Genomic DNA, 23,065 nt, shown 5'->3' on the forward strand with positions numbered 1-23,065 from the left:
GTGTTGGATGCGGAGCGCTGCTATTTGCCTTGTTGAGTAGCTCTAGCTCTTTCTGGGATCCTTTCCCCGCCCCCTGAGAAGGTTTGACAGGCATTTAGTCCCGCCTCTCCCCGAAGTACGCTCGCCCATTGGGTTGCTCGTCGAGAGGAACCGCCTGAGAAGCTTGGGATTGGCTGAGCGAGGAGAAAAATATCCACATTAAGCTCCACAAAGTTGTCTTACTGGTTTGTATAAAAAAAACTACAACCCCCAGCTCGCGAACACATGTATGTTCGATATTCATCACAGGCTGTCCTGGTGAGACGTATGTGTTCCTCTCCAATTTCGTGACAGGCCGGAAGCTTTTACCGGGCAATGTGGAAATACAACGGCAACACCCAGTGCGCGACGCAGCCCACCTCCTCTGCGCCTGCTCTGTAACGACTCCATATATAGGTCGCTCAGTGTGTACGGTGCGGAGTAATAGCGGTGTTAGCTTAGTGTAGTATCCGGTGATCGGCCAGTAACACACGGACCTAAACATGGTGTGAAAGTGTTTGTTTGTTATTCATATCGTGTGCCGTAGTCATCCAGCGTTGGAAGTAGACGTTTTTATTTTGAAAAAGAGAAATAAATGCTCAGCTGTGGTTTATGTTAGCCTGCTAATGCTAGCTAACTAGCAGGTTGGCTAACCGGAAAACAGGACCGGCGTATCGGCAGACGGACGGGCGGCGACAAGGTGGGTGGAGTTAAGAGATCTGGAGTGGACATTCAGGGAATGTATTTACGTTGAACATACCTGCAAACTTGTTACCTTTCGGCGAAATTCGTGAATAGTCATCCACGTGAATAGTGTAGATCCAAAGAGTTTTTGTTTTGGGGGGCAACTGGCCGGCCGGCGTTAATGAGATTAGAGGGAGACACGGAGAACATGTGATGTGGTTATCTTCGCAATAAAACATCTTGATGGGACGTGTCGAGTCTTGGCCAATCAGCGTTAAGATGTCTACAGCGTTTGGGGGTTCGGGTTAGCTTGAATGTCAGCCTGCTACATCTACTGCTGTCATGTTACACGGTGTATCGACACTAACAAAGTACCCGTACCGTAAAAATATATGATGTTGCATATTTTTACCACCGATACTTCATTAAGAGAGCGCGCGATCAGAGCGCACGCGCTGCTCGGCTCCGTTAAATGCTGTCTGCACGCAATGCGCTGCGCAGTCTCACAGCGAGTGGCGTTAAGTTGCGGAGCTTTTGAGACCGTCTTCGGCTTTAAAAAATGTTTTTTATTTTATTACTACTGTAGATAAATATACCAGTATCGTATTCATGGTATATCTTATTTATGGTATTGTATTGAATTCTGGTATCGGGTATCATAATATTTATGGCAAGTATCGTATAAAAGTTATAATTTTAGGATCGTGACAACCAGGTAGAGGAAAGAACAGAATCATGGAACGGAACAGGCTCACGGAACAGAATCATGGAACAGACTCATGGAACAGGCTCAAAGCTCAGCAGAGCACATCAGTAAAAAAAAAAAGGAAGTTTGTTCATGAATGACTTTAACCATATTATATATAATGACAATGTAAAGTTGTTATTACTATGAGTAGGGCCCGATCACTGAATTATATAGAGCACCTTTTTTCTTAAAATGTTTGTTATTATTATTTAGATTTGAGTTTTCAAGCTCCGCTATGTATAATATGGTTCACTGTGTAAATCAATTAATGTTGTCTTTTAAGATCCCAACTTGCATATTGTCAACATGATTGGAGAACTTGCTCAATATTTTTTCTTTCATTTTTTTTAAAATTAACTTACTTGTTTGGTTGAATTTCATTATAACAATTTGAAGTGCAAGTATGAAATATATTTAAAAGGTGAAATTGACGGATTAGATTGAGAAATTACATAGCATATTACAATTCTAGTGAGGCTTGTTGCAGACAAGATTACGAAAGTGTTGACTTAATATATTTGTTTTCCACTGAACATCAAATAATGTAAAGGATGGCATTTTACTGTCCACATAATTAACAGTTTCGGGGCTGTGTTAGATAGTACAGTACCAAGCTTGTAACTATCCACATACTGTGGTGTCGGCTTTAAACAAACCATAATGACTTAGTAAATCCTATGTGAGAAGACGTCTTCCTAATAGACTATTGCACCGTCTTGGTTGAAATGGATTGCAGCATTGTGTTATATGACAAAGTGTTTGCAGTCTGATCATTTGATTTATAATGTGAGCCATCACATCAGCTAGTGGAGGTCCAGTGAATGTTAAAAGTTTTTTAACTGACTTTTTTGATAGATATCCCTGATGTGACATGATCTAGTCTGCCCTTTTCTGAAATTAAACCTCAACTACTGTCTCATGCAATGAATAAGTCATTTTTATTTGAGTGATTTCTTCTTACGGTGATTTCTAGATGTCACAGACAACCTAATGTTTCTATTTTTTCGCTACATCGCGAGTTTCTGTGCTTCACCAGTAATTTATTGTTTTAACTTATCCAATCATGTGATAAGTGTGTCACCATGCATACGTGAATTATAGCACATGCGTCTGACACATTGCATACATCATTAATCTTAATTTTCTTTCTTTGATTTGTCAAAACCATGAATTTTCTTGTTTTGTTCATGAGTTAGAGCATTTCTTATGTAAAGCTCCACAAACATTATTTGAGCATTCATCTTTGCATTTCCTGTTCCTCAATCCTGTGCGAATATAAAGGAAACGTGTGAAATAAAAGGGCAAAACTATAACGTACTAATAAATAACCAAACACTTCCTGTATATTAAGCTGCTAAGTGTGTAGAAGCTTTTTTGAAGTTGTGACTCCAAGATGCCTTCAAGTCTGACATTGTTTCTGTCATATTAACGCACTCTGGGCAACTGGCAGGGTCGTCCTTCATTCAGATAATCGGCGGTTCAATCCTCGCCTCCGCTAGCCCATGTCGATGTGTCCTTGGGCAAGACACTTAACCCCAAAATTGCTCCTTTAGCTCTGCCTAAGGTGTGTGAATGTCAGTTAGTCCTGATGGGCAGGTAGAACATTAGCTCCACCCATCAGTGTATGGATGAGTGTGAATGGGTGAATGATGTCATGTAGTGTTAAAAGCGCTTTGAGTGGTAGGAGATGAGAAAAGTGCTGTATGAGTTCAGGTCCATTTACTCCTTTCTGCAATATTGTCAGTTGAGAGCTAGATTTAATTTGGTTCTAGTGTGATTGTAGACGTGCACCAAGCCTTTTAACTTTCAAAAACAATGTCACAAATTATTTAACTTTGTAATGCTCTTTTTCCTCCAATACAGATTTGTGTAAGGCAGAAGAAATGGATGGCAACTCGGACACCGCCTCTGAGCGAATTCTGCTGGAACCATACAAGTACTTGTTGCAACTCCCAGGTGAGTGTTGTCCATGCCAGTGACTGCAGAGTGGTGGGAAAGACATATGGAGGCATGCAGACATGCAGCTAAAAGGTCATTGAAAGCAATATACAGGTGATTAGTCCGAGAGCTACACTGAGCCTTGACCTACTCACTGACTGTTAATCATATAGCAACATCAATATGATGAAAAGCTTCAGACATAAACTGCAGTGCATGAAATATGAAGGTTTTAAATCGCATTGATCAATTCTAATACCTGGGCCCAATTTCTCATAGCCGGCTAACGTAGTTAGCGGGATCATTTTGAGGGTGAGATTACACAAGCGAGGCTTTTTGGTTCGACAAAGCAAGTTTGAAAAATCACCATAGCAACAAATCAACAAATTTGAACCTGCTCCTGCGCAGACATTCAGTCTAGCTGGATAATCTGGACACGCCCCCGTAAAAAAATCGAGCTCACTTCCTCATTGATAAAGCAGCGATATTAGTTAGATTCATGTTTTATAGAGAGAGAGTTCTTATCACGTCATGATGAATTCCTATACAAGCGCTATCCATTCTGCACATAAAGAATAATTTATTCTCGAGCCACATTGAACGCCAAATGCCGCAGCCGGCATTAATTGTCTCAGACTGTATGCAGAGCCTTGTGGTACATTGTGGTACAGGGTCAGCGATCATCAGGAAAGCCGCTGTATGCCGAGCTGCTCATAAAGTTTATTTAGCACTTGAGAAACTTCTGGATGTGTTCATTACGTTCCCTGACCCGTACACAGATTTATACACACATATTCAAACTCCTATTCTATATATGTGTGTATCCACATATATATTATCTACTTGAGCCATTAAGCTGGCTGCCAGCAGGCACATTTAAAGGAATATGATATGATTGATTGGGGCGATGAGGCACTTAAAATTAGCTGATTCATTTTCCCAACAATTATGCTGCGTTCACATCAAACAGATTTGTGTGTGTGTGTGTGTGTGTGTGTGTGTGTGTGTGTGTGTGTGTGTGTGTGTGTGTGTGTGTGTGTGTGTGTGTGTGTGTGTGTGTGTGTGTGTGTGTGTGTGTGTGTGTGTGTGTGTGTGTGTGTGTGTGTGTGTGTGTGTGTGTGTGTGTGTGTGTGTGTGTGTGTGTGTGTGAAAAATTAGATCTACGATACCTGCCATAAATACCACGTTACTCGATACTTACGATACCAGATATCGATACGATACTGGTATATGTATCTATAATAGTAAGAAATAAAACATCTGTATAGTTCCCTCTATACCAGCTGGTTCTTGTCCAGCTTTTTAACACTTAACAAATGACATTAGTATTAGCCTACAGCAAGATATTAATGAAAACCACATGGTGCCATCAAAACATTGATTATACACGGCTATGCGTGTGTGTGTGTGTCTCTTGAGAATTGACGTCTGGTTCAAATTAGCGAGACAGTTTGAGGGTGGATCAGCCTTTTAAGAAACCGAGATAGCGGGATAATCGGACATTTGATCGACTTTGTTGAGCCACGTATGAGAAATCGTTCCCTGGTGTGTTTATGTTTTACTTCTGTGCAAAGTAGCCTCGAACCTCAAATGTATTTCATTGGTCCATTGTGATGTATTCGATTCAGTTTTTAACCAAACTACTTTATGTTTTACATGGTGCATTTTGAACATAATCTCAACAACTGAGCAATATAGTACTTATATTACAAATTAGTCATTTGGGAGCCACATATGTTCTCACTCTGTTAAAGTGGCTAAATTCAATATTGAGATCCGAGGGATTGCCTCCCACGGCTTCAACATGGCGATGGCAGCGCGGTGCAAACCGCTGCCACAGAGCAAACAGTGTTTACCTGAAGGGGAACTCTATCTTTACAGAGCAACTATTTGTTGGCAGCTATATTAATGCTCTGAATATCGTATAGAGGATTTAAAAAGAGCTGAGGCTACGTCGTTCATGTTGAAATAATATGGTTTCCAATTTACTGCAGATTTGGTCCGCAATGGTTTTGAACATTTGTCATATTTATGGCACCTCATGGTAATAAAATGAAACTGTCTTTTGAATTTGAATACTCAGAAATCAGCAAGTTGTGCATGTTTAATTTGAAATGTCTCGTAAGCGAGTGTCCACTCTCTGCAGTTTAGGACACTAATTTATTTGGTTCACCAGTTTTGATTGGTCACTTTTTTGTCAGTGGTGAAGGGACTGACCTAACGGGAGTATAATTCTGGGTAAATGGGACAAGTCCTACGGGTCTCCGTAAATTGGGATGTTTTCTCTTTTTCAGTGTTACTGTGTCATTCAGGCTCATAAGATATTTCATTATTTAAGTCTTGTGCCATACAATGGTGGACTGGTGACCTGTCCAGGGTGTACCCTGTCTTCGCCAATATCAGCTGGGATCGTCTCCAGCGCTCCGCGACCCTAAAGAAGGATAAGCGGTTTGGATAATGGAAAGGAATGGAACCATACAATGGACTATTCCAGTGTTTAAAACTGTGGTGATTTTTCTTTAGTTTTGGCAAACATATCTACAATAAGGTTTACATCACATTTCACTCACCCTGTCACGGTTTAGATTGTGAGCTCTCTGCTGAAAACAGCTTCACAACAAAGTCCAATGGGTTCAAAGAAAAACAAGCTCTTTTGTTGAGGACCTGTACTATGAGGCGTGTTTTGGCGAAAGTAAGGTCAGTTCACGGTTAACTCTGGGCTTGCAGTCCTCCAACGGTGGTTCACTTCTTACTGGGGCAGATCACCATGGTAACAGATGCTGAACACCTCACATTCTCCAGCGCTGGTTATGCTCTAGATAAGTGAGCAATGCCTACAGACCCATCAAAGCTCAGTATTTGGATCTTTAGATAATGTTACACAAATGCAAAGAAGTTTGAGTCCTTATTCAGACTAAAGACACTGTTAAAACTGACAAATGCAGTTTAGAAATAGCAGACTGATTGTGTAAATCGACAGATTTAAAATATCACTTCCCATCTCGAGAATGATAGATCGGACTTCATTACATGTGTGTAATCTGTTAAATTAAGGTTTTTCTCAGAGGTATTCCTATGGTGTGTATGACAAAATAACGTATTATTGATTTTTACCTTTGCATTGAAAATGTGGAAGGTTATGTTTTGATCGCCGTGTATTTGTATGCGTGCGTGTTATTCGCGTAAGTCAAAAAGTATTAAGCCGAATCGTATGAAATTTGGTGGGATGATTGGTTATTATCCGGGGACCATTTGATTAGATTTTGGGATTGATCGGGTCAAAGGTCAAGGTCATGAAAAGGTCAAAATATTCTTTTTACCATAGCACGGTCAATTTGTATCCAATTGGCATGCAACTAATGCCAACATGTTCATAATTCAATGCCCAATCTTGTGATATGCGAAGGTATGCGCTCTACCGATTGCCCGTTCTAGTTAATTATATATTGATATTCATTTATAAAGCTTCCCGTGCTTCACTGAGCAGCAACAGAACTTTTCCTCTGTTTTTTGACTTGTCAGGTACTCGAGTCGGGTCACGTCCCACTTCCACTGTTGTGTGCCCCGGGTCAACCTACATGTTTCACACTGTTGGCTCTGCATGTATAATAAATACAGAGTTCATCTTTATCTAAACCTTTTAGATAACTGCCTGCAATAGGTGGGATTAAAATAGTTGTACAATCTGTATGAGGCTTCTTTAGTGTCATTGTCTCTTGCAGATGGCTGATTGAAGTTATACTGGAAGACATGTTGACAATAAAACACTGATTCTAAAACAATGTCGTTCATTAATATAGACTTCAACATGGTGTGCATTCAAATATGACATAAGCACTCAATCAATGTAAGTAAGGAAAGCAAGTAGAATGAGCGGATGATTTGCAAGAGTCGTAATCGTGAAGGAAGCGCTTTCTGTGCTTTTCCATACTCCAGTACACATGTCTTTGACAATTAAACTTCAACTTTTTGTTTCCCCGCACTCTCCTCAGGAAAGCAGGTGAGGACAAAACTATCACAAGCATTTAACCACTGGTTGAATGTTCCAGAGGACAAACTGCAGGTGAGAAATCATCCATTTCATGCCTCTTAATATTCAGACTAGTCTGCTCTGTATTGTTATAGAAGGGTCTAGGAACGTGAATAGATGCTATGCTCTTTCTGAATAGGCGAGTCATTTTGAAATGCAACTAGAGTTCCGTCAGATGAGTAGTTTCTAACTGAATGTAAACGTAGAGCTTAGAGCACCTATGATTTTATACAGAAGGTTGTTAATGCAGTTGAGTATTAAGTGGAATGAAAAGGGTGGACAATGCTTACAAAATTTAAAATCACCTATTTCTAAATTTGTTGGATCTGCATTTTTCCCTCTGCTGATTTATGAATTGTTGAAGTTGGATCAGTTTTATTTGGTGAAGTATGCATGTTCAAGGAATTTGTCTCACTAAGTATTTACACAAAAAATGGATAGTGCAAAGAAATAAATACAGATAGGGTGGATGATTATGTGCATTCTGTACAGGAACATATGTCTATATACTGAATATACAGTGTATATGACTCACTTATGGACATTGATAGATTATATGTACATTTTAAAAGGCAGATTATAAAATATGATCTATCACGGCAGCAGTGGATGTTTTGGTGTTAGAATTATTTCGCTGTGATGCAGATCGAAGAAGAGTTAATGGATATACATTGAATTAAATATTGTGTCTCCATTGTCACAAATACCTGATCAGTGCATCCCTATAAAACTATATTCATGTAAAAGTAAAAAAAGGAAAGTAAAATGCCAGCCAACAATGTCAGTTTGTTACAAAACAAACAATATGAAGTGCTGTAAGAAAAAAGGTGTTCATGAACCCCAGAAGATGGGAGACAGAATATTTCCAGATTATAGGAAATCTTCCACTTCGAGTCATGAGGTTTTTGCTTTGACTGCTTTGTTGTGTTTTGCTGTTTATAATATTGGTATTCGTTGAAAGTTTATCGTGTCCATAACTAAAATAATAATTTGTTTTGGGTTAGGGTCTTAGCCTAGCGACGGGTGCAAAATTATTTTTTAAATCTGTTTGTGTAACTGCTCAAATGTGTGTGGCCAAATTGACTGAACACACTTCACTGTATTTTCATTTAGATCAGCTCATGCTCAGGTTCCCAGAGTCACACGAGTTTTGCACTTTTGAGTTTGATCGACAAAGGAAGACACCAAATTGTTGGTCATCACTGCATAAAAAATTATATCATTTCTAATCCAGGGGTATCCAGTGGGTATAATGGGGCTAGTTACCAGGAGAGATTGTTAATTTTTATATATTATTACGTTATAAAATGCATTTATGATGTGTGGTGATGGCGCTACAGTGAGGATTAGGATCTGTCTAGTATTCAGTTTCAGCTCATGGTAGCAATCTTATTTTGTATTTTTTACTGAACAGCGTATTCCAGATATTGGGGTAAATGGAAGTGAGGAGGGAATTTTCTGCAGCATTTAGGGATTGTTTGTTTGTGTATGTTAAAACATAAAGCCTGTACCCAGTGGGACTACCTTCTTTCCAGCTTCATGTGTCCCTGAACACCTCTGTGAGCAAAGGATTCAAATATGCCTCCACTCCTCCACCCATTACTAGGGTTGGGTACCGAAACCCGGTGCCAATGTGGTACCGGTTCCAATACAACCGGTATTACCCGGACCGAAACGCAACGCACATTTCGGTGCTTCTTTCCGGTGCCTGAGCCGATTGAAATTGAAAAAAACTATTGTTGTGAACTTCTCTGGTGACTCCGCCCTGTCAGCAGGTTACGACAGCCTATCATTTAACTTTGACAGCGGAGGCTGCGCCGTGTGTGACTACGTGAACCCGTGTCGAGCACACCAGCGTCAGGCTGGACGCGACGGGGAGACCGTCACCGGTCCCCCTGAACACGTGGAGACCGATGATGACGAGCAGCCTTAACTCAGATTAGTACCGTATTGTTGATTGCAAGTTTTGCATTCATAAAAGTAGGCCAAGAAATAATAAATTAGCCATTATAACCATGCTTAAGCTAGCTCGTAGCTAGCGCTAGCTACGAGCTACGAGCGTGACAGTCTGCTAGCAGATGTGTTGATGTCCAGCGGTCCCGGCTGTATACCCGGTGTTACCGGGAATATAATGACGGAGGAATAAAGACCGTGGGGCGTCACTTTGTTTCAGTGGACCTCTCGCTGTCAGAAGCAACACTTTATGTGTCACGTGTCATCTTCAGTCCCTCTGATTGGTTGTTCTCTTTGCCCATCAACACAGTGACAGGATTAACCCTATAAGGTCTGCACATGACAATACATATCACATCATGTAATGGAGAACATGTGTTGTGTATGTTAACAGTCTGATATCCGTTGTGTGTCGGTGCTCCATGATAACGGCTTCTACAGGGAATATGGCCAAAGAGGTTTTTAATGTCCTCATTGTGCGTTTAAAAAAAAAAAGTATCGGTTCAGGCACCGTTTAGGCACCGGTATCGTTTTAAAAGTACCGGTTTAGCACCGGTATCGGAAAAAACCCAAACGATACCCATCCCTACCCATTACAGTGTGGTTGTAACACATTGGTTTGATTCCAACAGACGTATTGAAGTGAGTTTACAGACAGCGGCCTGCGTTTCCTCAGTCAGATTAATTTCTTATGAGCCCTTTCGGATCTTTTGCTTGTATTGAGCAGCATCCACGCCAGTGTCTCCTCAGGGAGAGCAGGCCGCTGACCTTATTCTACTGATGACATTTCAATTGTAGGGTCTGACGACTCGTCCTGTGTCCAGTAATGAAAAGACGGAGACGGTATTTTCTGAATCTACATGCCTGTTGCAGTGCAGAATGCTAAGTGCCGAGCCTGTCGGGTCTCATTAGGGTCGTTCTTCAACAGGTTTCTCTTTGTCCTGAATGTTTTATAAACCCTCCCCGAGCAAAAGAATCATAGTTCTGCAGCAGAGCTCGGAGGTCATACTTTGTCTCCGGTGGTCATTTCATCTCCTTGTGCAAAATAAAAGTCCTCACCCTGTGTGATGACTGGTTCCAGTCCTCAGGAAAAAAGACTAGGCTCATGCGTGTGAGTAACAAAGTCTGACGAATTATTGGAGAAAATGTGGTGCTCTCATGTTTGCCTCGCAACTTGCATGAGTAGATATGTATTCAATCACAGCCGTCACTCTGCTACCAATACAGTGAGCCATCTCCTAATGAATTAATTCAACATGCAAAATGAATAAAAAGAGCGATTTGATTTATTTTTGCTACGTTTCTTCTCTGTAAAGTGCTGACATCTTGAGGCGCTTTGACTGATCAGTGTCTGATTTGTTGAGTTGGCGATGAGCCGCCAGTTCATTTGGCCAATACTCGTGTGCAGATAGTAACCAAATCCAAAAATCAATTCAACTTCGGACATAATGTACTTGTTTGGCATATCAAAGCCCCCCCCCCCTCTACGTAGCAGCTCTGTAAACTCCCGCTGAACCCATCATGCCGACTGAGAGCACTCCTCTTGTCATCATTAGCACACTGCTGCCAAGAAGTCGCCGCCATGGAAACAACCAGGCCTTCGGATAGATGGAGGCAGCAGCAGTGTGCCACACTGTCTCAGTCATTTGACAATTATTATTTGTGTCATCAATGCCCCACATGCACTTCGCCATAGAACGGTTTGGGAGTGGCCCTGCGACCTTTAGCGGACTGGCTTCCTTCTGTTCTCTGTGACAATGTGGAAAGGTTAGCTTTTATATTCTGCCCTCTGTCTTTTACCGCCAACACGCCTCTCATCGACGAGTCGGCTACCCCAGGCTTGAAGTAGTTTTGTTTTGTTGTTTTTATTCTCTGTGAAATCATATAATCCATTGCAGTTTGCATGAACATAACATACAAATAAGTGAAACGCAAATGAAATAGAAAAGTAAGAACCTTTACATCCACATTTATATCTGTCTTTGAGGGGCTTGAGGGTTAGTCGCAGTTATCTCGACATGAACGAGCCCGTCGATCGCTAGAGGTATCGATGCTTCAGTCGGGCCACGAGGTCGGTGAAGATAATCACTGCATTCAGCTCATAACATGACTATCTTTTAACACGTTTAGTCTTTTGTAACCTTACAGGGGAGGTTATCTGCTCCATCTCCACTTTGGGGTCCACTCGATTTAAGAATTGATAGAATAGTTACTCACAGTCTATGCTGTTGTTTTCAGCATTTGCAGCGAATTACGTGCTGCATTTCCTCTCTGTGCCTTTTGGATTGTTACACACTGGCGTGGAATACCTCTCTGAGAGCTCAATGTACTTCTTCCCAGAACACTCTCAGTTTAGAGCATAGCCAGAATATGTGTGGCTGCTTTCATATTTGTGCTCCACAATGTCCCCAAACATGTGTGTGTGTGTTGGGGAAATCTGTGGGGTTTGAAAATATCTGGCAATAACTTTCTTTTTGAATTCCCAGCACGTGTTTGAGCTCATTAACAAGTGTGCTTCAGAGCATGTTACATTCCAGTCCTCATGTTGCATCTCAGCCTCCCATCTTTTTTTCATTTGTCATGAATTATTTGGGTTCATAAGAAAAACTAGTAATAAAAGCAAGAGATTACCCTTTCCAAAAGTAAAGGATTGAGATCGTATTCATTTATATGAAAACAGCTGTAGGCTACTAGGGGTGCATGTCACAGCCCCTCACAAAGCATGCTTTGACAATAACTCATCTTTCAGTGGACATAATAAGGTGGTTGAGGGCTTTATTACATTTTGAGGGAGAGCATATTTTGACATTCATATGAGGGACCTGGAGTATAAGCCAGTGTTTTTAGTGAGCATTGTAACTGCTTCAAGTAAACATGAGACATGAGAGTGAGACACGATACATGAGAGAGAGACATGAGAGTAAGACACGAGAGTGAGACATGAGAGAAAGACACGAGAGTGAGACATGAGAGAGAGACACAATACATGAGTGAGACAGGAGAGTGAGACATGAGAGTGAGACATGAGAGTGAGACATGAGAGTGAGACATGAGAGTGAGACAGGAGAGTGAGACATGAGAGTGAGACAGGAGAGTGAGACATGAGAGAGACACGATACATGAGAGAGACAGGAGAGTGAGACATGAGAGTGAGACATGAGAGTGAGACAGGAGAGTGAGACATGAGAGTGAGACATGAGAGTGAGACATGAGAGAGACACGATACATGAGAGACACGAGAGTGAGACATGAGAGAAAGACATGAGACATGAGAGAAAGACACGAGAGTGAGACATGAGAGAGACACGATACATGAGAGAGACACGAGAGTGAGACATGAGAGAAAGACATGAGACATGAGAGTGAGACATGAGAGAAAGACATGAGAGTGAGACACGAGAGTGAGACATGAGAGAGAGACATGAGACATGAAAGAGAGACACAATACACGAGAGTGAGACACGAGTGAGACACAAGAGACATGAGAGTGAGACACGAGAGTGAGACATGAGAGAGAGACATGAGACATGAAAGAGACACAATACACGAGAGTGAGACACAAGAGTGAGACACAAGAGACATGAGAGTGAGACACGATAGTGAGACACGAGAGTGAGACACAAGAGTGAGAGACATGAGAGTGAGACACGAGACATGAGAGTGAGACACGAGAGAGACATGAGACACGAGAGTGAGACACGAGAGAGAGACGTGTAGAGCAGACCTGTGAGCTAAAGAAACACAGCGGCGCTGATGTCTCACTAAAAGAGACCCTGCTGGCATCGGCATGTCAAGCCACCGTGTATCCGTCAGATCCCACGCCCACTGTCAGCTTGTCGTTGCGCTGCCCTTTAGTAATATCTAAGAACCAGGGGAGCGCTAGTCCTCCGGCATTTTAGAGAAAGATGCAAAGTTTAGGTCCGATTCTTTGACATTTCGAGAAAAACAGTTGGTTCAATTGATCAAATGTAGATATTGGTATCTGAAACATTACCTTTTGAAACGGACAGAGCATTCCTAAAGGTTTTAGAGTGACTCTAATGTCGCTGCCTCCGTGAGAAAATAACGAGGGACTGTATTGTAGGTCAGCATTTCAAATAAGAAAGGGAGCAACTCATAACTGCTGGATAGCATGACACAAGTTATCCATGTTTTTAAAGCGGACAAATAACTGGATACAACCTGTGATGTGACGGTTATTATTAGACAAAGCAGATAAGAAGTTGTGTCAACAGTAGACAGTCTGGCAGTAAAACCTGGATCAGACGAGACGGCACAAAACAAAATATATATCTTCTTTATATTTTATGATAACCTTGAAGGTGGTGTTTAGTTTATTAAGGATCCCCATTAGTCTACACCGTAGTGGAGACTATTCTTTCTGGGGTCCAGGCAAAAAACATTACAATACAATACAAATACATAAAATGCAGTATAGCATGATCAATTATCACAAAAACACTTAGACTTTGAAAACAACATTTACATTAAAAGTAAAATAATAATACCCAAATACCTTAAATACCTAAAATAATAACCTAATCTACTATAATTTCCTTTCTGATTATTGCTGCCTTAAGTTTCCTTTTGAAATCACATTTATTTCTTGTGGTGGTGTTTGTTTCAGGTGTGGTGATAATCCAATGTTATAAAACACAGCCGGTAAACCCCATAATGTCAGTTAGTTAATTACGAACTGGATAAACGTGGAAAGGATCTTCAGCTGAGTGAGGCGGGTTCATGCGCGCATATTACTGGCTTGTCTGTTTCAGAGTTATTCGCCCTCGATATATTGGACTCGGTGCACTTGTTTGTTGTGAAGGAGTCCCGTCATTCTTAATGGATTACTGATTGTAGCTTTGGCAAACACAGTGAGTTTGTGCATCAGTTTCCTCTGGTGAGAGTCTTGCCGAGCTGTGAAGGCACTCGGCATGTAAATGGCGGCATTATAGAGTGACAGTCTGACAATTTCTATTTCTGAGAGACTCTCAAAGTCCAGAACTTAAAGTGTCGCCGTTTGTATTTGACAACCGTTGTATTTCTCTGAGGCTCTTTTTTCCTGACTGGAAATGTAAATTCATCGAGACCACTGTTTGCAATGAGCCGTTTTTGGCAATATTCCATGTTCTCCCTCATGTGTGCCTTCATTGTAGCTTTACCCACAACCCCCCTCTCTTGTAAGTGGCTCACTGAGGTTGCAGGGTGAGCGAGTGTCGGGACCCTGCCGAAGAAAAGGTTGTGTTTGGTGGATAAACTGCTCGACTGGCCCAAACCTTGGCCATCTGCCTGACCCACTGAGCCTCTCTTTGTGCTCCCCGGCCCCGTACCAGCAGCTTCCATTACCAGCCACACCACTTGTCTTTTGGATCAGCAGAGCCCTCCAGCAGCCTGCTCGGCCAGCTCAGGACGGCAGACGCGTGATGGCGACCACGGCTGTTTCGTGTCAAACAGACCTGAAACAAAGCCATTTTTTTGGATATTGAAAATGGCATCCTGCCGTTTCCCAATTTGTCCATTGTCCGTTTGGCCCTTGAGGGTCATACTGTAATAAAGTTTTTAGAGCTTGTCAAAACACTGAGCCCACATCGCTCTGTCTTTAGAGGAGGGGAAAGTGCTCAGTATTGTCACCTGTCATTTCTTAACTATGTGAATACATTTCCACTAAACTCATCGCTGCCGCCCTCTCTCCTGGGCAAATCAAATCCACCGCAGTCCTCCACTCTGAATCTGAAACCGCTCCAGTCTAGAGTTTATCTTTCTTCATTCTCTCCAATTGACTGCCTGCTTTGTTTCAGCACTTGTGTCTGCTGACAGACTCTCGCCGAGCAGAGCAGGAGTGTCGGCATGGCGCCCTCTGCTGTATGCAGGTTGTAATGCATCATTTAAACACAACTCCCAGAGAACCTGTCACCGTCTGTCTTCCTCTCAAGAGTAGCAACACAAAGTTTTATCAGCGTATGCATTGTTACAGTTCCTAAAAGTGTGTACAGCACAGCGTGAAGGCACGCATCACCATGAAAGGGAAAAGCTGATGCGATTGCACAATAAGTCTCCAACCATGCAATGTTTTCTTTTTCCTCTAAAATCGTACAGTGCAATGACCCGATTTTGTTTCCCCGTGTTCAGGGGATCATCCAGGTCACTGAAATGCTGCACAACGCCAGCTTGCTCATCGACGACATCGAGGACAGCTCCACGCTGCGGCGGGGCTTCCCGGTGGCCCACAGCATCTACGGCATTCCCTCCGTCATCAACTCCGCCAACTACGTCTACTTCCTGGGGTTGGAGAAGGTGCTGACCCTGGAGCACCCCGAGGCTGTCCGACTGTTTACCCGGCAGCTGCTGGAGCTGCACCGTGGTCAGGGCCTGGACATCCACTGGAGGGACACCTACACCTGCCCCACCGAGCAGGAGTACCGCAACATGGTGCTGCAGAAAACCGGAGGTCTCTTTGGTCTGGCGGTGGGCTTGATGCAGCTCTTCTCCGACTGGAAACAGGACCTGAAACCCCTCCTGGACACGCTGGGCCTGTTCTTCCAGATCCGCGACGACTACGCCAACCTGACCTCCCGCGAATACAGCGAGAGCAAGAGCTTCTGCGAGGACCTGACGGAGGGCAAGTTCTCGTTCCCCACCATTCACGCCATCTGGTCGCAACCCGAGAGCACCCAAGTGCAGAACATCCTGAGGCAGCGCACGGATAACGTGGACATCAAGCGCTACTGTGTGGACTACCTGGAGAAGGTGGGCTCGTTTGCCTACACCCGGCAGACTCTGCGGGACCTGGAGGCGGAGGTGTACCGCCTCATCGGGGAGTTTGGGGGAAACCCTCAACTGGAGAGCCTCGTCAAGCACCTCAGCAGAATGCACCGTGAGCCTGAAGCCACGGCCGAGTCCAGGATGGAGCCACGCTCGAGCCGCATCCACTGACCTCATCCACGGCGCTCCGCTCTGTGACTCCGCACGCGCACGGCTCACCGACACGCCGCACGCATACTGGTATGTTACATTCACCAACTCTGTCAGGATGAGTCATCAAACTGGTTGATGCGGGCAGACCTCGAAGCAAATGTTGCAGGACGGCATCTTTCAAGTGTTGCTGAACAAAGTACACGTCTCCACATTTTTGTATCTGAAGTGTAGCTGTTCAGTCAGTGGAATAAATAAATTCATAAATGAACTTACTTCTTCCATTGGTTTCCTGTCAGCTATTCTGAAGATTACAAGATGGCAACAAAGCTGCAACGCCTTCCGTTTGATGTTCACTGAAGGCCGTATAAATGTATTCTTTATGTATTGCCATTTGCCACCGAATGCAAATTGTTTATCTAGAGCCGAATGAATGCCGGGTGTTTTTTTTCTTCTGAAGTCCCTGTTTAACATGAGATGTCTCCAGTGTCCGATGTGCGATTTGGAGATCCTCAATCATGAAGCCTCCGGAGTGCCAATCCTGTAGAAAAGACCTCTGCAACTCAATTGTCTACTTGTTATGCAACATGCTGGCATTCTATGCAAAGCAGATGCTCGGCTTTCTATGCGTCCGGTTCAGATTCGGCACGGCTTTTCACACACATTATTAGGGGGTCTTCATTATATTTGTGGGTGGATGTTGTGCTGCAGACCTTTTTCTTTTCATCGATTGAATAAAGAAAAAAGCCTTAAAAAGATCACCTGTGACCTTCTCAGTCGAGGCTCGTTTAGTTTTCCTTGTTTCGAGCTGAACATGCAGCGAGAGGGGCCCGGGCTCGACGGCCCTTCTGTGTGGAGGCTGTTCTACCTGTGGCGGCGTGGGTTCTCTACGGGTTCTCCATCGTTCTCCCACAGGCTAAAGCGGTAAAAGATGATTGTTGAACTGGACATACTTTTGATGCAGGGGGGGGGGGGGGACCTGGGAGGGACTTGTCTAGAGATGAGCCCCATCTGCTGAGCTCACGGCTGTACTTTAAAATCAAGCTGTGTGTGTTTCAGTATAGTTCTGGGCTTATTCATACACAATGATGTCTCATTTCTAATCAGGCTCACAAACATTGACTTTATGCACAGGTAACACACATGGCTCTGCTATTGCAAAACACAAACCATCATCATCATCATCTGCAATATATTTAATAGTAATACGCCTCCCCCTGTTGCACCAGATGCATGTGTGTTGTTTCAACACGACTCATTTGTACAACTCCGTGCTGAATGGTGCGAGCCCGTGTCGTGCAGCTGCTGATGCAAGTTATGACTCAAGCCCCCTTTTGAGGAACCTTGGCTGGGCTCACAGGCCGGTTGCTATGCGCGTGTTGGTGCTTTCACTGCGAGTTTGGTCTGACATACAGGGCGCTATTTTAAATCCTGTATCAGCTGCTTCTGTTTAGTTTGTTCTTCTGCGGCATAAAAGGAAGCGCAGCCCCGGTGGACAGAGGCTATCTGTCCTTTTTAATGTCACTTGATCCATCGCATTAATAAAACGCTTCCTTCAGTTTACAATATTCATGCCAGTGTGGTTATCAAATGCATGTCACTTTACCCAGAATAACACATGTTCTCATGCATAATTCTTCCAGCACTCACCTGTTTGTAAAAACCTCAGTGACCCTCATGTCCCATTGGGGATAAAGAGGAATAACTAAGTACTCACTTGTTTCCACCTGCATGGAACTGTTTTCTTTGAGTTTAACATCTCAGATTAAAGTGGGAACACCAGCTAATTTTCACATTTAAATTCAGTTTGGGCATCATCGGGAGTAGAACGCCTGTAAAAACAGTTGTATTGTCTATGGCTCTGAAGGAAGCATTCTTTCTTTTAGGATATTTATATACAGGACTGTCTCAGAAAATTAGAATATTGTGATAAAGTTCTTTATTTTCTGTAATGCAATTAAAAAAACAAAAATGTCATGCATTCTGGATTCATTACAAATCAACTGAAATATTGCAAGCCTTTTATTCTGATTTATTGCTGATTATGGCTTACAGCTTAAGAAAACTCTAAAATCCTATCTCATAAAATTTTAATATTTCCTCAGACCAAGTAAAAAAAAAGATTTATAACAGCTGAGTGTTTGTCAAGGCTCAGGAAACCCTTGCAGGTGTTTCGAGTTAATTAGACAATTCAAGTGATTTGTTTAATACCCTACTAGTATACTTTTTCATGATATTCTAATATTTAGAGATAGGATATTTGAGTTTTCTTAAGCTGTAAGCCATAATCAGCAATAAATCAGAATAAAAGGCTTGCAATATTTCAGTTGATTTGTAATGAATCCAGAATGCATGACATTTTTGTTTTTTTAATTGCATTACAGAAAATAAAGAACTTCATCACAATATTCTAATTTTCTGAGACAGTCCTGTATATATATATCCTAAAAGAAGGACCGCTTCCTTCAGAGCCAGACAACTAGACAACTAATAAAAAAATGTATGAACCCTAATATATATATATATATTAGGGCTTATAAAATAATATATATATATACACTACCGTTCAAAAGTTTGGGATCACTTAGAAATGACTTTATTTTTCAAAGAAAAGCACTGTTTTTTCAATAAAGATAACATTAAATTAATCAGAAATACACTCTACATTGTTAATGTGGTAAATGACTATTCTAGGTGGAAGTGTCTGGTTTCTAATGACATATCTCCATAGGTGTATAGAGGCCCTTTTACAGCAACTATCACTCCAGTGTTCTAATGATACATTGTGTTTGCTAATCGCCTTAGAAGACTAATGTCTGATTAGAAAACCCTTGTGCAATTATGTTAGCACAGCTGAAAACAGTTATGCTGGTGATATAAGCTCTACAACTGGCCTTCCTTTGAGCTTGAAGTTTGTAGAACAAAATTAATATTTCAAATATTAATCATTATTTCTAACCTTGTCAATGTGTTGACTATATTTTATATTCATTTGATAAATAAAAGTGTGATTTTTCATGGAAGACACGAAATTGTCTGGGTGATCCCAAACTTTTGAACGGTAGTGTATATATATATTAGGGCTTGTACATTTTTTAAAATATTAGTCCAGCTGGAGGATGACAGGAAAGGGAGGTAGTGAGGGGGCATGTCATGCATCAAAGGGCAACCAGGACTCGGTCTACATGGGGGAGCTCTGTTCCTCTAGAGGTCGTCCCGCTGGAGGAACTTGCTAGGCTTATATTTAGTGATTCAAAATCAATAACAGAAATCCTGTACTGCAAACTGGGACATGGAGTTGAAAAGATGCAGACATTTACCAGGTATGTCGAACAAAAGGTGCTTTTGAGTTGCATTATGGGCGACGTAGGATCCAGCTTTTGTTTAATTTTTTACTTAACCCACAATAGGGAATAAAAAATCAAACTATCCCTGCCTCTGATGCACCCATTGTTACATTCTTCTTCAAATCCCTCTCTGACCGTGTGCAAGGTGAAAGGAGAATGAACTGAGAGCAACTGCATTCACTCAGCTGACATCCTGACTTTTCTTCTATATACGGTGTTGCATCAGGTATCAGATGAGTGAGCCTCTTCAAGAAGGAACGCCTGTCAGTATGGTTCAGTCATAACTGAATGACAAACAGCGGCATGGCGATTCTGGCGAGTTACCGCAGCAGGGCTCAAAAGGCCTCATGAAACTCCTCGATATACCCGGTATTTCCATCACTTTGTGTAATTATGTGTTCTGTCTAGCAGCCAACCTTCTACTGAATGTCATCTGCCAGATCCACAATGTCACACAGCTGTGTTCTGCAAATGTTTGCAAAAAGTGACAGCCGTAACCTCTGCAGGCTGACACACTGTAGCTGCTATAGAAGAGAGAGAGAGAGAGAGAGCGATTTACATTCAGAAATGTAAATGTTGCCCCATCAGGGCATAGTTGTGCGTCTAATAATATCGCCTCATTCCCGTGAATCAGAATCAGTCAGAACTACTGGTTGTAGATGCCGGGCATCATGAATAAATGATTCCCTTCTCGTTTTAGTGCACAGAGGAAGAGGGGAAGGGGTGTTAGAAAAAGAAGTGGCTGATTGACAGCAATGTGAAATGCTCCTCAAGAAAAGTCTAATAATCTGGAGTTGTTGGAATGATGCAGATGCGGACGACAAGCTCCTCTTTCAAAGATATGAGCTGAATGAGGGGCACTACCGGGAGTTTTATATTTAATCCATAATGTACTGTATGTTTGGGCTGTAAAATAAGACACATAAGTATCATGCATGGCCTCACTGTAATCTATAATGTATATATTTTGCTTGAATAGTTATTGATATTCCGACTGTTCTGCAACAGTGAATTTTTAACTGGGAGAGCGTAATTCACTGGGTGGACACATTGAACAACGACAGTTTAGTGAGTTTAATTTTGCTTTCGGCCAGATACTAAGATGTCTTCAATAACATCCTCTGGGACAACAGTGTGACTGATCAGGTATTGATTAATGGCAGATTGATTGATTTGTTCCACCACTGTGTCTAGTTGAAACAAGTTGTGTGTGCATGTCTCTCTCCTTGAGACAGCTACTCTCCTTTTCTTCTTTTAAGTGATCCAATTATTCAGAAAGTCAGACTGTTATTACCATAATTGTATCCACTTATGGCAAATGGAACAGAAATGGGTCATTTAGTGTTTCCTAAAAACACACTTTCATACAAGCTAATTGTATTTTAATGATTAATAATTAATGAATACATAGGATAATATTTGCCGTGAGCAGTGCAACGTGGTTCACCTTGAAATGAACACAGCTCAGAGGTCTGATTGTATTTACGTTGTTTCATCGTGCAGGCGGTGGCAGGTGAACTGATGAAGGGAAAACTCATCAGTCTGGTGAACACGTTGTGCTCTAGTTAAACATGCAATCATAAACACATTGATTGTATCTGATACGGCATTTCCATAGATGTGTAATTGGTTCACCTGCAACAATACGTGTTCCCTTTGCGTGTGAATACGTTCTGTGAGTGATCATTTCAACATCCAAGTTTCTGATGAACACGACTTAATGTGATTCAGACCCGCTTTAAAAATAACTCGATAGAAAAAGCCAACCTTCTCGCTGATGGTCTCGTTTACTTATGTAGGTCAAACAGAGGTATCAGAATTCAATGGGAATAGTTTGATAATATTAATATATATCACATAAACATGTATATTAATTAAATGTAAGTCCATTTTAAGAGCTGTGTTTGTTTGATCCATCTTCCAGGAAGAAGTGATGCAAACAGTGCGTTTCAAAGGTGTTGAACCACAATCTGTTATTGTAGCTGGAGAGAATTTATCTTTTTTAAATGTTGGTGTGAACGTTTCTCTTTTTCTGTCCAGACTGCTGATGAACAAAGAGACTTTGGGGGGTTGAGTGCTGGAGGGCATGAAGTAATAGTTTGAGTAGTACAGATAGTAAAGCAGTAGGATTGTAGAAGCTGTTGTAGTAACGTTTCTAGTTTTTATTTTTGGTCATAATAGTCATACTAGTTTAAAACTGCTCTATAATTGCAAAAATCCTGATTATTTTTGTCAAAATTAATACCACAATTATTTACCTGATTATTCATTGACTTTGGAAAAAAAAAATCATGATGTAGTATATTTTGTTTTAAGAATGTTATAGTAGCCATACAAAGTGGTATAGTATGATATATAAATAAATTTATAAATAAATAGGATTTTTTAAAACTTATTTTACCCATGGCATGCGTTATTTGGACTTGGTTCGATGTACTAAACTTGATTTTTTTTCCCCCCCACATACTGTTAGGCTGAAGCCACCAACGAGGCAAGGACTCAAAACACAACTCAAGACAGAACATTTAGAAAAAACACAAAAACGAGTCAACACCAGGTAATCCAGATCACAAGGATACATTTCTAGAGGTATGACGACAGAGGGGAGTTGAAGTAATTAACTAATTGAACAATAAATAGATGAAATAGTTCGCTGACAGTAAATATTTACAATACAGTTGTATGAACAAATACAATGATACACATCTTTATAGTGATTAATAACATTGTTTATAATCCATTCATATGAAGATATTTGGAACATGCAGTTCTGTTCATTGTTTTTAAACTCGTTTGATGAGCTGTTGGGGAACATTGGAACAAAAATAGATGTTTGCACACTTATTGGTTAGACACACAATTGTGTGTCGGCCAATGAAACCAGACATGAAGAATTTAGGACTTTAATTTGTAATGTCAACGTATTCTTGTCTTCAATCTGCAGAGCAATGAGTTTTAAGAAGTTGAGATGAAAAGGATTTTATAAATACAATTAAGTTGAGCAGCCAAGGTCTCTTGTTTGCTCAGCAGTACTCGTCACAGGCTAAATGGATAATTGCACATTCATGGCAAAGTCTTAGAGTGATAATAAGTCAGTGGTTCAGGGAATTGTGCTCCCGATGTTGACTGGAAAAGATTACACACTTGCTTAAGGGCAAACAATTCAAAACATGGGGTGGATATTTATATTAAACGTGGATGAATCAGATATTCTTACCAACTGAGCAAAGATATTTTCCTTATCCCTGTTGGTAGTCAAAATATGTTTCGGTTAGTTGTGATCACTCTTCAAACAATCAGCTTTGGGGGAGACTTCATGCTTCGAAATATTGATCTCACACAGAACAAAGTAATTATTGAGTGGTGTTGCCAATTCAGACCATTTAACTCTAGCTCGTGCCAATAACGGGACCATTTTTACTCCTCAAAATACAAGGC

General features: G+C 41.5%; 2 protein-coding genes across 3 annotated transcripts in view; one reads left to right on the forward strand and one right to left on the reverse strand.

Moving 5' to 3' along the window:
* The window catches only part of arid4b (AT-rich interaction domain 4B), a 56,987-nt gene extending 56,187 nt beyond the window's left edge, over window positions 1-800 (reverse strand). The window contains exon 1 of the mRNA XM_056435430.1: window positions 779-800. The gene's annotated coding sequence lies outside the window, so the exon portion shown is untranslated. The remainder of the gene's footprint in view (window positions 1-778) is intronic.
* Window positions 159-22,628, forward strand: ggps1 (geranylgeranyl diphosphate synthase 1). 2 transcript variants are annotated; one of them, XR_008834221.1, is made up of 5 exons: window positions 159-718; window positions 3,314-3,406; window positions 7,381-7,451; window positions 15,498-16,370; window positions 22,101-22,628. XR_008834221.1 is itself a non-coding variant. In XM_056435438.1 (4 exons), exons 2-4 carry the CDS (start codon window positions 3,334-3,336, stop codon window positions 16,299-16,301), a joined length of 948 nt encoding a protein of 315 aa, XP_056291413.1. In that variant the 5' UTR covers window positions 159-718; window positions 3,314-3,333; the 3' UTR covers window positions 16,302-17,041. The 2 variants fall into 2 exon arrangements, 1 of the variants encoding a protein (XP_056291413.1); XM_056435438.1 differs by lacking the exon at window positions 22,101-22,628 and having other exon boundaries at window positions 15,498-17,041.
* The last annotated feature ends 437 nt before the right edge of the window (window positions 22,629-23,065 follow it).

This window comes from Pseudoliparis swirei, chromosome 17 (genome assembly GCF_029220125.1).
Source record: "Pseudoliparis swirei isolate HS2019 ecotype Mariana Trench chromosome 17, NWPU_hadal_v1, whole genome shotgun sequence".
Lineage (NCBI taxonomy): Eukaryota > Metazoa > Chordata > Actinopteri > Perciformes > Liparidae > Pseudoliparis > Pseudoliparis swirei.

What these genes read in the sequence shown, in the direction of transcription:
- ggps1 (XM_056435438.1), top strand. Translation starts at nt 3,334, where the DNA reads ATGGATGGCAACTCGGACACCGCCTCTGAGCGAATTCTGCTGGAACCA. An exon ending in GTACTTGTTGCAACTCCCAG is followed by an intron (nt 3,407 to 7,380) that starts GTGAGTGTTGTC and finishes CACTCTCCTCAG; the next exon opens with GAAAGCAGGTGAGGACAAAA. An exon ending in TTCCAGAGGACAAACTGCAG is followed by an intron (nt 7,452 to 15,497) that starts GTGAGAAATCAT and finishes CCCCGTGTTCAG; the next exon opens with GGGATCATCCAGGTCACTGA.